General features: G+C 44.2%; 1 protein-coding gene across 1 annotated transcript; it reads left to right on the top strand.

The window, feature by feature from the left end:
• Window positions 1-452: 452 nt before the first annotated feature.
• LOC310725899 (uncharacterized protein) lies at window positions 453-5,707 on the top strand. Its single transcript, XM_083541021.1, has 2 exons — window positions 453-1,038; window positions 1,921-5,707. The coding sequence occupies exons 1-2, from the start codon at window positions 968-970 to the stop codon at window positions 2,876-2,878; spliced, it is 1,029 nt and encodes a 342-aa protein (XP_083397147.1). The 5' UTR covers window positions 453-967; the 3' UTR covers window positions 2,879-5,707.
• Window positions 5,708-13,777: the final 8,070 nt, after the last annotated feature.

Here is a 13,777-nt window from a genome sequence, read left to right as displayed (position 1 = left end):
TGTAAAAACAAGACAACGTTCCTCCAGAACCCTGGTGCTACAATAAGCAACACAAAGCTACAACACAATACAAAGCTACATAAAGTGTATCGAAAATGAGTGCAAACAGTGCAGACAAAAAACAGTACAGACAAACAGACAGACAGACAGACAACAGTACAGACAGACAGAGGGACAACACAAGACAACACACATAACACAAGACAGCGCTGACCAGTAACCCTGCTGTTTACTCTGATTATACAGTGCTCTGTAAAGAGGATTATAAAAACTATAACTGAGAGTAAATATAAACAAACACAATGCAGTGCAGAAAACAGCTGTTGTGTGCTTTGCGGATGCAGCGTGTGGTATAAATGTCCATGACAGAGGGGAGAGAGACTCTGATGATCTTCTCAGCTGTCCTCACTATCCTCTGTAGGATCTTGTGATCCCAGACGGTGCAGTTCCCAAACCAGGCAGTGATGCAGCTGCTCAGGATGCTCTCAATGGTCCCTCTGTAGAACATGGTCAGGATGGGGGGGATGGAGATGAGCTTTCCTCAGCCTTCTTAGGAAGTAAAGACGCTGCTGGGCTTTCTTGGTAAAGGAGCTGGTGTTCAGTTATCAGGTGAGGTTATTCTCCAAGTGAACACCAAGGAGTTTGGTGCTCTTGACGATCTCCACTGAGGATCCATCGATGATTAGTGGAGAATGGTTGCTCTGTGCTCTCCTGAAGTCCACAACGATCTCTTTAGTTTTGTCAGGTCTCTCCTTCTTATGTCTGTTCTGTCCATATTCACTGTCTCAGAAACACACAAGGCTGTGCCCTCACCACTGCAACAGTATTACAGTATAGTGTAAATTCATATCATAACAAAAATAAAAAATCTCTCTCTCTCTCTCTCTCTCACTCCCCCACAACTCCTCTTTATGTAGAGTCAGAAACTCTGAAGTCAGACTTCCATGCGGCGTTCTCCATCATCGGCATGTTCTCCTCCCAGGCTGTCAGTAACCTGAGCATCTTTTTCTGTGCTGAAATCACCCCCACTGTGATCAGGTGAGCCGGCCCTCTCTGCATTCAGCATACCGGAATAAACCATTACTACTGCACTATAGAGGAACACTCATTCATTTAATCATTCATTCACCCTGATCTCCATCTTTTCATTTGTTCATTCACTCATTCATTCATAAGTACATTTGCTCCTGCATGAATGAAATGAGAATTTTGTGTTTAAATTTTACATTCTGACTTTAATATAATTATTTTGAAGACTAACAGTAAATGTTTAGATAAAAGTCACAAGAGAAACATCACTTTCAGATCAGGCTGAAATTCATTTATTTCATTAATCTGAGGGCGAAATTGATGAACACTTGCACATCCAAAACACACACACACACACACACACACACACACACACACACACACACACACACACACACACACACACACACACACACACACACACACACACACACACACACGAATCAGAGAGTGACGCTCAGGTTAGCCAAGATCTGTTCTGCAGTATGGAATGAAGTCCCAGTTCCAGCTACTAGTGTGTGTGTGTGTGTGTGTGTGTGTGTGTGTGTGTGTGTGTGTGTGTGTGTGTGTGTGTTTGTGTGTGTGTGTGTGTTGGATGTGTATATCAGAACCAGATCAGATCACTACAGATCACTAGTTTACTATAGATCACTAAAAATCACTTTTAACCAACACCAGATCCATGAAATCACCCTCCTACAATGTAAACATGGGAATTGACTTTCCTGATGTGTCACAGCTGGATGTGATCTTTAGGGCACCAACAAGAAACACTGATTCATGCCCATTTTTACACACGGTTACTATGGCAACAGCAGTATTTAAACCTCTTTGAGATACAGCATTGTATAAAATAATGACTGGAGCATATTTCTGTGTTGTGTTGATCAGGGGAGGAGGTCTGGGTCTGGTGTTAGCGAGCGCTGGGTTTGGGATGCTAACGGCACCCATCATGGAGCTGCACAACCAGAAAGGCTACTTCCTACACCATGTGATCTTCGCCTGCTGCACGCTCATTTGCATTATCTGCATCCTGCTGCTTCCTGAGTCGCGCCACCAGCCCCTCCCAGAGTCTCTAGCTGAGGGAGAGGGCTACACCCGCCATCCCCTGCTGCCCCCCCACAAGAAACCTGCAGAGCAGCTTCACCTGCTGCCTGGCCCCCACGGCCGCGCCTACGCCAATGACGAACACACAGCTGAGCGCGCTAGCGACTACTCCAACGTCAGAGGAACGCCTCTGCGAGAGGTTGCCGTCTCCACCGTTGAGTCCACAGCATCGTCCACCATCGCTCCTGAAGACGACCCTGCTGAAGAACCGGGAGACGACTTTAATGCTGTGAGACTTAACGTTCTCAGGCACATCGACAACTTGAAGCCTGCAGCAACTGATTCACTTCCTGATCTTATTGTTAATGCCCCACCCCCTGATGCCCCAGAATCCCCACCCACTCTACACAGTAGCCCATCCCCATACACCCTAGACTGTGAAACACTACCCAAAATGGATGATGATGTCACCAGGTCTCCAGGAGGTAAATCGGTGGACCTTCCTGAACTTGTAACTCCACCCATTACACATGTAGCACCATCCACACTTTCATCCTTCCCCCCTCCATCCTCTTCCTCTCCTATAGACTCTAATCCTCTGCTGTCTCCATTCCCTCCATCAGACTCCTCCCCTTTAGAGCCTTCTTCACCATCCATTTTAGATGAAACTGTGATACGGTCTTTACCTCTGACTGTGAAAGATCCTGTCCCCCCCTCAAAAGTGGACTCCACCACATCCTCTCCCATAGACTCAGCTGTGGACTGTACCATCAGCACTGCTAATGGGGGAGCGTCTTCCTGATGTGCGTCAGCATATGGTGGAAAAGTTTTGTGAAATCCTTTGGCTTCTTTAGTCAAACTGCTGTGAAGGGATTTACTGACACACACAAAAGGGAGGAGTTTGATGTCACATGGAAGCTTTCTAGGTGGTGATTGGAGGCGATAGGTGTCACCGTGAAGACACTGGAATCACTGCTGCTGTGTGAAGTGAAAAACTAACACTCTACTGACTAATGAAAAAAAAAAAAGCTGATGTGTCCAAATTCACTGCAGACTGGTTTTAGTGTACTTTTTATTAGTGTGCTTTGTAAAAAAAGTGCTAAATGAGACATGTCCAAAAGGGAGGTTTTCCTTCCCTACACAGCCAATGCAGCCACTAACTGTTTGTGTGTGTGTGTGTGTGTGTGTGTGAGTGTGTGTGTGTGGTTGTGTGTGTGTGGTGCCATCCTGAAAGTCTTAAAACAATCTAAACTGTACTCCCTATCTCCTGATGAGTGAATCCCTAATCCCTAGTCTCTAATCTCTTGGTCCTAATCCCTGTGTTCACTAACCCCAGTCTGCTGGTCTTCACCAGACCCACTGCAGTGTTCCTCAGGACTGGAGAGAGGGAAGAAAACACCAACAGGGTGTCAATTGATTTATAACCTCAGATATAATCTCTGGAGTGTATATACACACACACACACACACACACACACACACACGCGCGCCAACACTCTCACTCACACACACCCCTCAGTGTTAACCCCGCGCTCCAGTGAGAGATGAACTCAGTGTTTTATTTATAGTGTATGAACTGACATGTATTTCAGCATTACAAGGTCATTGAGGTCATCAGTCAGTTGTTAGTTCTTCATCTGGACCTTCACACAGTTTAGGGACAGAACACTGGACTTATCCCCTACCCCTAAACACTGATCGCTAACAACTAATATTTGAACACTGATCCCTAACCACTGATCCCTAAACACTGATCCCTAAACACTGATCCCTAACCACGATCCCTAAACACTGATCCCTAACCATGATCCCTAACCACGATCCCTAACCACTGATCCCTAACCACTGATCCCTAAACACTGATCCCTAAACACTGATCCCTAAACACTGATCCCTAACCACGATCCCTAAACACTGATCCCTAAACACTGATCCCTAAACACTGATCCCTAACCACTGATCCCTAAACACTGATCCCTAACCACGATCCCTAACCACGATCCCTAAACACTGATCCCTAAACACTGATCCCTAACCACTGATCCCTAACCACGATCCCTAAACACTGATCCCTAAACACTGATCCCTAACCACTGATCCATAAACACTGATCCATAATCACTGATCCCTAAACACTGATCCCTAAACACTGATTCTTAAACACTAACTGTAATCTCTAATCCCTTAATATTTTGTTGAAAGATGATAAATGGTGTAATAAATAATGGTGTGTGTGTGTGTGTGTGTGTGTGTGTGTGTGTGTGTGTGTGTGTGTGTGTGTGTGTGTGTGTGTGTGTCACGATCACTATTGTAACAAAGCATGTAAACATGATGCTAAAGAAGATAACATGGACTCGTAAAGCTATACGATGTTGTAACACACAATGTTGATGTAACTGTGTTGTGGCTTTAAATTGAGGTTGTTTTTTCAATAAGAAAATGTAAATAAAAAACACACATATACACACACACACACGCACACACAAGGGGCGTGGCTACTGAGGAAGCAATAAGGTATTTATTTACTGATGTTTTAGTGCCGTGTGAAACGTTTATTTTTCTTTTAAATTAATGTATGCCGGCTTCACCATACACGCACACACACACACACACACACACACACACACACACACACATACATTCATTAGCGTATTTTTCTAGACTTTTTTTTACACAAGCATTCAGAAGCAGAAACTCTTCTTGACCTTGAGATGCCCTTTATCCATACATTACTGTAACAATGGGGAGTGAGGAGACCAACACACCTCTTCTGAGACACTAGGAAAAGATCTACCCTCTGCACTGAGAAACCGAGTAGCAGGGTCACACTTCCTGCCCTCTTCTACAGTCGCCAGCTCACAAATACTCTGATTGGCCAGTGATGCTGTGATTGACAGGAGAGAGATCTTGTACCCTTCCCCGCAGACAGCTTCTGGCTGTACCTTCAGTGCTGTTCTCTTTTTTTTTTATCTTTTACAAGGCAGGAATGAAGGAGTAAAGGAGAAGTCGGGGTGGAGTGAAGGTGGGGTCAGGTGATTGCATCACACTAAAATACAAGAAGTGGAGAGAATGGATTTTGAATCCTGGATTAATTTGTTACTCTGATGATTATTGTAGCTGCATGAAGTAAAGTAGTGAAGATCTGATCTGCCAATTTTTTTATCCAGACTCACATATGTGGTGTTTTTCCTCAGTGCCATGAGAACAGTGTTCGTGTGTGTGTTCGTATGGGTTCATGTGTGTTTCTCTGCCAGAGATAACATCATTAATAAAGAGTTAAATCATCTCAAAGAACATTGTGAAGCTAACCTGCTGCCTGAACCGCATCTGTTATTAGCATATTAGCATGGTGCTGGTGTAACACCTAGCTTTAAACCTTCTCACAAATCAGTATACAATCAGCAAGAAATCCATACAGACGTACAGATATTGAAAAGCATCAGATCGTTCCTTCGTTAATTCTTTCCCACATGAGGAAGCTGCGTTTGTGTTGTGGAGTAAAAAGTGAGAGCAAAACAGTGATGAAGTGCGATGAAGATGAATTCCTGGTGAGTGATCTCATGCAGTCTTCCACAGATTTGAGAGGAATAAGAGATGAAAAATGGGTTGTTCAATAAACAAACACAGTGAATCCTCTTGGTCTCAGTTGTGTTGCAGTTGTGTGCTGTTTTTCTCCCTCACAGATAAAACCATCTGCATATAAACACACAATAAACATGTGCTTGATGCTCAAACACACGTACAAACCTGGTGTACGTCCAAAAATAAGGACCAACTTACATTTCAGTGTAAGAAAAAGTATTTCCTCAAACTAAGGCACAAACCAGGGACCGCAAAAGTAAAAAAGATCTTGTGCACTACTTCCTGCCCTGCTTCTGCACTTCCTGTTATGGGGCCACTGGATTCACCTGAAGACAGAAAGTGCTGACTCAGTGTTCACTCCATTCAAGTGTTCCTCACTGAGCCTCACTGTCCCTTTAAACCTCTTCTTCCTGTAGTTCCTTTTAGTAATGTGGGACTGTACACACATATATGAGGAGTGATGTAGAACTCTCAGGTCTCAAGGTTTTATCTCATCAACCCAGAGAGTTTTCCTTCTCACTTTTTCTTCTGACTTCCTCATCAAGGATAAATTAAAACTAAATCAAACCTGAAACCTGTAAGGAGATAACACGTCCCTCTGTCACATGGTTCCTCCTGCTGTTCAAACAAATCACTAATCAGAGGAAATAATTTTGTACTTTATTTGTATGCCATCTAGTGGTGAGAAGACAAAACAGCAGTACATGAGATGAGATGTGAGGACCAATAAACTGTAGAAACTCTGTAACCACCTGAACACCTATAACTTTTCCTCCCCAGTCTTACACTCCATACGACACAGTTTAAAGTTTGTCTGGGTGTTATGACCTTTTCAATCTGTCTGGTCACCCTTCATAAAGATGAAGACAATTAGTGTGTCCCACGGTGAGGATGTTGTTGTTGTGGGGTTTGATGAAGATCAGAAGGCTGTTCCAATACTTGGGGCTTTATAAGAGAAAACTCTGCCTCCTGCTGTTGTCTTCAATTCAATTCAATTTAATTCATGTTTATTTGTTTTGCACTTTTAATAATGAACATGGTCTCAGAGCAGCTTTACACAGATAATGTGGAGATAAAAATGAAGATGTTCTTTATAAGTGTAAGTTTGTCCCTGATGAACAAGTCAATGGAGAATGTTGTGAAGGAAAAACTCCCTGAGATGCAGAAGGAAGAAACCTTGAGAGGAACCAGACTCAAGAGGGAACCTCATCCTCATCTGGGTGCCACCGAATGTCCATTTATTACAAATAAACGATGTTGAAGTGCAGCGATGGAGATCAGAAAAAACTCTAGTCCTGAGTCAGTGTAGCAGACTGTTGATATTAACTACAGTCCAAATCCTCAAAGCTCCCATTGGATGGAAGCCAAAAGATTAGACAATTGATAGAAAATGCTTTTCACACACACACACACACACACACACACACACACACACACACACACACACACACACACACACACACACACACACACACACACACACACAGTGTTCACAGTGTGCAGTAAATGTTATAATCATATAATCATTTTGTCTTGATTAGATGAAAAGGAGTGGCATTGCAGAATGGGTGTGTGTGTGTGTGTGTGTGTGAGACCTTTGTGTTTGTCCTGTAAAAGACATTAACAGATGTAAATTGGAATAAGGTCAGAGAAAGAAGTAACACAGTGATAATAAATTCCAAGATGGCGCCGGTGAGGTCGGCTGCCGTTACAACTGCTCCGGCTACACCTTGTTTGTTTTGTTAATGTTTTTTATTTACATATTTACTGTTTTCTTTATATAAGATGACCATCATTACATATGCCAGAGCCACTTTTATATCTATTGGTTTACAATCTACTAAATTGTAGCGGTTTTTAAACCTGGACCCATGTTGGCTGAGCGAGTTCATGACAAAGAACAAAGGACGCGACTCGTTCCACCGTCCGCAAGAGAAACAAGCCGGCAAAAGGAACAAGCTGAAGGTATGCACACACCGTACTCCCACACCTAGTATCCTGATAGCCAATGTTCAGGGAAAGGGTTAAGTTTCAGAGGAACATTCAGATTTGCAACATCCTTTGCTTCACCGAAACATGTCTGAACCTAGCGGTACCTGACCACACCAGTCAAGGGGAGGTGGAGTGTGTTTAATGGTGAACAACCGCTGGTGCAACAGCACAAGCATTGTTAGCATTGTTAGATCTTAGCATTAGAGGAGCGCATCCAGAGTCTAGAGAGAAGTAGTGAGTGCGAGAGCAGTCCAGGTCCTGCAGGAGAAAGTCTGGATGCCCTAGGTGGAGTTAGCATTCCCCCAACTCTGGCATTAGAGCCCTCACAGCAGGGCGAGTGGTTAACAACTCGGCAGCATACTTGCGAAGCCAAAGCTAATGCTAAGGCTCGCCCACGGGAGCACCATTCCCCTCCGCTTCATGTGTCCAACAGGTTTGCTCTCCTCAGTGAAGCACCCGCTGAGAAACCTGAAAGAGCTCTGGTTTTAGGAGACTCCATTCTGAGGCACGTGAAATTAGCTAGACCTTTAAGGGCACCAGCAGCACAGGTCATGTGTATACCGGGAGTCAGGGTGCCGGACATAGCAGGTCATCTTAGGTTTTTAGGAAAGCACAGGTTCTGTAAGATAGTTTTTCACACAGGAGCTAATGATATACGCCTTCGCCTTCGACAGTCAGAGGTTACTAAGAGTAATATTATAGAGGTGTGTAAATTAGCGAAGGCAATGTCCGATGCAGTAACATGCTCTGGCCCTGTCCCAATGCGATGTGGCGATGTAGCCTACAGCAGGTTATGGTCGCTGAACTGCTGGATGTCCGAGTGGTGCTCCAAAAACTTCTTCTTCTTCTTCTCTTGGCTGCTCCCATTAGGGGTCGCCACAGCGGATCATCCGTCTCCATACCACCCTGTCCTCTATATCTGCCTCTTTTACACCAACTACCTGCATGTCTTCCCTCACCACATCCATGAACCTCCTCCTTAGCCTTCCTCTTTTCCTCCTACCTGGTGGCTCCATCTTCAGCATTTTTCTACCAATATAATTCATGTCCCTTCTCTGCACATGTCCAAACCATCTCAATCTCGCCTCCCTCACCTTGTCACCAAAACATCCTAAATGTGCTGTCCCTCTAATAAACTCATTTCTAATCTTGTCCATCCTCGTCACTCCCAACGAAAACCTCAACATCTTCAGCTCTGCTACCTCCAGCTCCACCTCCTGTTTTTTACTCAATGCCACTGTCTCTAATCCATACAACATCGCAGGTCTCACCACAGTCCTATAAACTTTCCCTTTCATTCTTGCAGATACTCTTCTATCACAAATCACTCCTGCTATCACTCTTCTCCACCCACTCCACCCTGCCTGCACTCTTTTCTTTACTTCCCTAACACACTCTCCATTACTTTGCACTGTTGACCCCAGGTACCTGAACTCCTCCACCTTCTCCACCTCTTCTCCCTGCAACCGCATCACTCCACTGCCCTCCCTCTCATTCACACACATGTACTCTGTCTTACTCCTACTGACTTTCATTCCCCTTCTCTCCAGCGCATATCTCCACCTCTCCAGGCTCTTCTCAACCTGCTCTCTACTCTCACCACAAATCACAATATCATCTGCAAACATCATAGTCCAGGGAGACTCCTGTCTGACCTCGTCCGTCAACCTGTCCATCACCACTGCAAACAGGAAAGGGCTCAGGGCCGATCCTTGATGCAGTCCAACCTTCACCCTGAACCAGTCTGTCGTACCTACTGCACACTTTACTGCCGTCACACTGTCCTCATACATGTCCTGCACCACCCTCACATACTTCTCTGACACACCTGACTTCCTCATACAATACCACAACTCCTCTCTCGGCACCCTGTCGTACGCTTTCTCTAAATCCACAAATACACAATGCAGCTCCTTCTGTCCTTCTCTATACTTCTCCATCAACATCCTCAAAGCAAATAAGGCATCTGTGGTGCTCTTCCTCGGCATGAAACCATACTGTTGCTCACAGATGGTCACCTCTTCTCTCAGCCTGGCTTCCACTACTCTTTCCCATAACTTCATGGTGTGACTGATCAACTTAATTCCCCTGTAGTTACTGCAGGTCTGCACATCTCCCTTATGCTTAAAGATCGGTACCAGCACACTCCTTCTCCATTCCTCAGGCATCCTCTCCCCTTCCAGAATCCTGTTAAACAATCTGGTTAAAAACTCCACTGCCATCTCTCCTAAACATCTCCACGCTTCTACCGGTATGTCATCTGGTCCAACCGACTTTCCATTCTTCATCCTCTTAAAGCTCTCACTTTCTCCTTACTAATCCTATCTACATCCTGCTTCACCAACTCCACATCCTCCAACCTTCTCTCTCTCTGATTTTCCTCATTCATCAGCTGCTCAAAATACTCCCTCCATCTTCTCAACACACTCTCCTCACTAGTCAACACATTTCCCTTCTCCATCCTTTATTGCTCTAACTTGCAGTACATCCTTCCCAGCTCGGTCCCTCTGCTTGGCCAATCGGTATAAATCCTTTTCTCCTTCCTTAGTGTCCAACCTCTTATACAGTTCCTCATATGCCTTTTCCTTGGCTTTCGCCACATCCCTTTTAACCTGCTGCCGCATCTCCTTGTACTCCTGCCTACTCTTCTCATCACTCTGTCGATCCCACTTCTGTTTTGCCAATCTCTTTCCCCTAATGCTCTCCTGCACTTCCTCATTCCACCACCACGTCTCCTTGTCTTGCTTTCTATTTCCAGATGTCACACCAAGTACTTTTCTAGCTGCCTCCCTCATCACTCCTGCAGTAGTTGCCCAATCATCCGGCACCTCTTCACCACCACCAAGCCCCTGTCTGACCTCTTCCCTGAACCTCACACTACACTCTTCCTCCTTCAGTTTCCACCATCTTATTCTTGTTTCAAACCTTACTTTCCTCCTCTTCTTCTTCGCCTCCAAAACCATCCTACAGACCACCATCCGATGCTGTCTAGCTACACTGTCCCCCGCCAACACCTTACAGTCTCCAATCTCCTTCAGGTTGCATCTCCTACACAGAAGATAATCCACCTGTGTGCACCTTCCTCCACTCTTATACGTCACCCTATGATTCTCCTTCTTCTTAAAATACGTGTTCACCACTGCCATTTCCATCCTTTTAGCAAAATCTACCACCATCTGCCCTTCCACATTCCTCTCCTTAAAACCATACCTACCCATCACCTCCTCATCACCTCTGTTCCCTTCACCTACATGCCCATTAAAGTCTGCCCCAATCACCAATCGTTCTTTCCTAGGTACACCATCTACCACTTCATCTAATTCACTCCAGAATCTTTCTTTCTCCTCCATCTCACAGCCAACTTGTGGAGCATAGGCACTGATGACATTTATCATCATCCCTTCAACTTCCACCTTCACGATCATCACCCTATCAGAAACTCTCTTCACCTCCACTACACTCTTACTGTACGCTTCCTTCTGAATCACCCCTACACCATTTCTCTTTCCATCCACACCATGATAAAACAGTTTAAACCCACCTCCAATGTTCCTGGCCTTACTCCCTTTCCACTTGGTCTCCTGAACACACAACACATCTACCTTTCTCCTCTCCATCATATCAGCTATCTCTCTCCCTTTACCCGTCATAGTACCAACATTTAAAGTACCAACCCGAACCTCTACTCTCCTACACTGCTCCTTTTCCTGCCGTCTCTGTAGACGCCTTCCTCCTCTCCTTCTCCTCCTTCGGCCAACAGTAGCCCAATTTCCACCGGTACCCTGTCGGCTAACGATACCTGTGGCGGTCGTTGTTAACCCGGGCCTCGACCGATCCGGTATGAAATTCTCATTTGTGATCCGCATATTTGATTTGGCACGTTTTACGCTGGATGCCCTTCCTAACGCAACCCTCCCCATTTACCCGGGCTTGGGACCGGCACTAAGAGTACACTGGCTTGTGCCCCCCTAATGGCTGGGTTTAGTGGTGCTCCAAAAACAATGTGGATAATTAGATAATTGGAGCAATTTTGAGAGCAAGGTTGGCCTGTTATGGAGGGACGGTATCCATCCCACTTGGGAAGGTGCTGCTCTCATTTCTTGTAGTATAGGTCATAGTCTCAGAACAGCACTAGTTAACAAGTGACTGTCTAGAGCCAAGGCCAGGGAGCAGACAGACAGGCTTAACTGACCGTCTGCTTGCTGCACAGAGTCCTCACTCAGGATCCACCATATTGAGACTGTGTCTGTCCCCTGAGCGAAACCAAAATGTAGGAATTCTCAAAAAATCTGTTTTAGTAACCTGATTAACATTAAATTAAATAAAACTTAACGCACAGCAGCACCTTTGATCTAAAGATAGGATTGCTGAATATTAGATCTCTTACGTCAAAAGCGCTTACTAAAAAACGATATTGTTACCGACCAGAAGTTTATTATAATGTGTTTGACAGAAACGTGGATTAAACCGAATTAATATGTAGTATTAAATGAAGCGAGTCCTCCTGGGTATAGTTACATAAACCAACCCCGTCTAAATGTTGCAGCTATTTATAGTAATAATCTAAGCATCATTCCACAGTCTGAAGCTATTTCAGACCATTATCTCATCTCTTTTAAAATCTACCTCAGTCATTGCATTACTACCTCACCATGTTACCGTGTTAAGCGTACTTTCACGTCAGCTACAGCAGCACGTTTTATCAATAATCTTCCAGAAATTACGATATTAAATAGATCTCTTTCTGACCCCGCAGAGCTCGACTGGGCCACTGAACACCTAGAATCAACTTTCTGTTATACTCCAGATGGAGCTCCTCTTAAGACCAAAATGATCAGGGAGAAAAAATTGGCACAGTGGTATAATGATCACATGTAACCGGTGGCTCGCGTCACCAGTTATGAATTCACTTTACTGCATTGTGTAGTGTAGTAGAGACAGACACGGGACAACAGGCGGCGGTTTCACTGGCCTTTATCTGGTGTAAAACAAATAAAAGCAGCCTCTGAGCACATTCACCCTTATTTTGCTCTATAAAAACAAAATGTGATGTAAATTCAATTACCATGCACCCCTCATCTCCACATACAAGCCAAAAGACACAAATACAATTTAACTTGGGCAAAATGACAAATAGCCACACAGGTAAGTAAAACAACATAACACACATCATTTGCAATAAAGAAATATATATAAAAACAACAATTAAAATAAAGATTGATGAGGATTAGCAGGAGCCAAAAATAACCCACCTCTTCCATGCATTAACAATGCCAAGAGGAAGAGGAGGAGACAAAACAGGAAATTATGTAGGCTCATGACATCACAGCAATTAAAGGGGAAAGGTGCTCATTCAGGCAGGTACACCAGATATATTAAGAACCATTTTGTGAGAATTATAACATCCATCCATCCATCCATACACATGTTTTTTACAGAACACTTTCTGTACCTGTTACACTCACCCCCCAGAATTCACACAAAATTCACAGAGTACAACAAATAAAACACTGGTCACTTGAATTATATGGTCCACACTTTAAAAACAGTGAAGACTCCACATAGAAAGTTACCCAACCAAAAGGGATACAAATATGGAGAAAGTCGGCCAAACTTCTACATATTTTGTAGGCATACACAAAGTGCCCATTACACTTTGAAAAAAAACTCAGACCAGGTACATAAACAGGATTAATATACACAAAATAGAGGAGATTACACTTTGGTTGAGTAGTATTACCAGAGACCGTGTAATACAATACACAAACCTACACATGAATAACAGGAGAAACAGATTCCACACCCAGTAAGGTTTCGAGTTGAACCATCGACTCAATCAGCCTACGAACAGGTCTGAGTACTCTACCAAACCTGGTAGTGTAACGATCGTCAGAGTTACGGTCAACCAAAGGATCATGTGAACTGTTAGGAACAGGAACAGTAGAAAAAGCACTAGCTACAGTGTCACTCTTAACAGAAAAAACATCTTGTGCTTCAGAAACGGTTTGAGAAGAATGGGTTGAGACCCAAGAAGCAGTACGATCATCATCACAAACAGCAATGTGAAAAATGACAGACATGGACTCTGCATGTGACAAATCATCAGTGACAGGTAAGGTTGACTCAA

The sequence above is a fragment of the Silurus aristotelis genome (assembly GCF_946808225.1).
Source record: "Silurus aristotelis genome assembly, chromosome: 5".
Taxonomy (NCBI): Eukaryota; Metazoa; Chordata; class Actinopteri; order Siluriformes; family Siluridae; genus Silurus; species Silurus aristotelis.
This window is presented reverse-complemented; position numbering and strand designations above follow the sequence as displayed.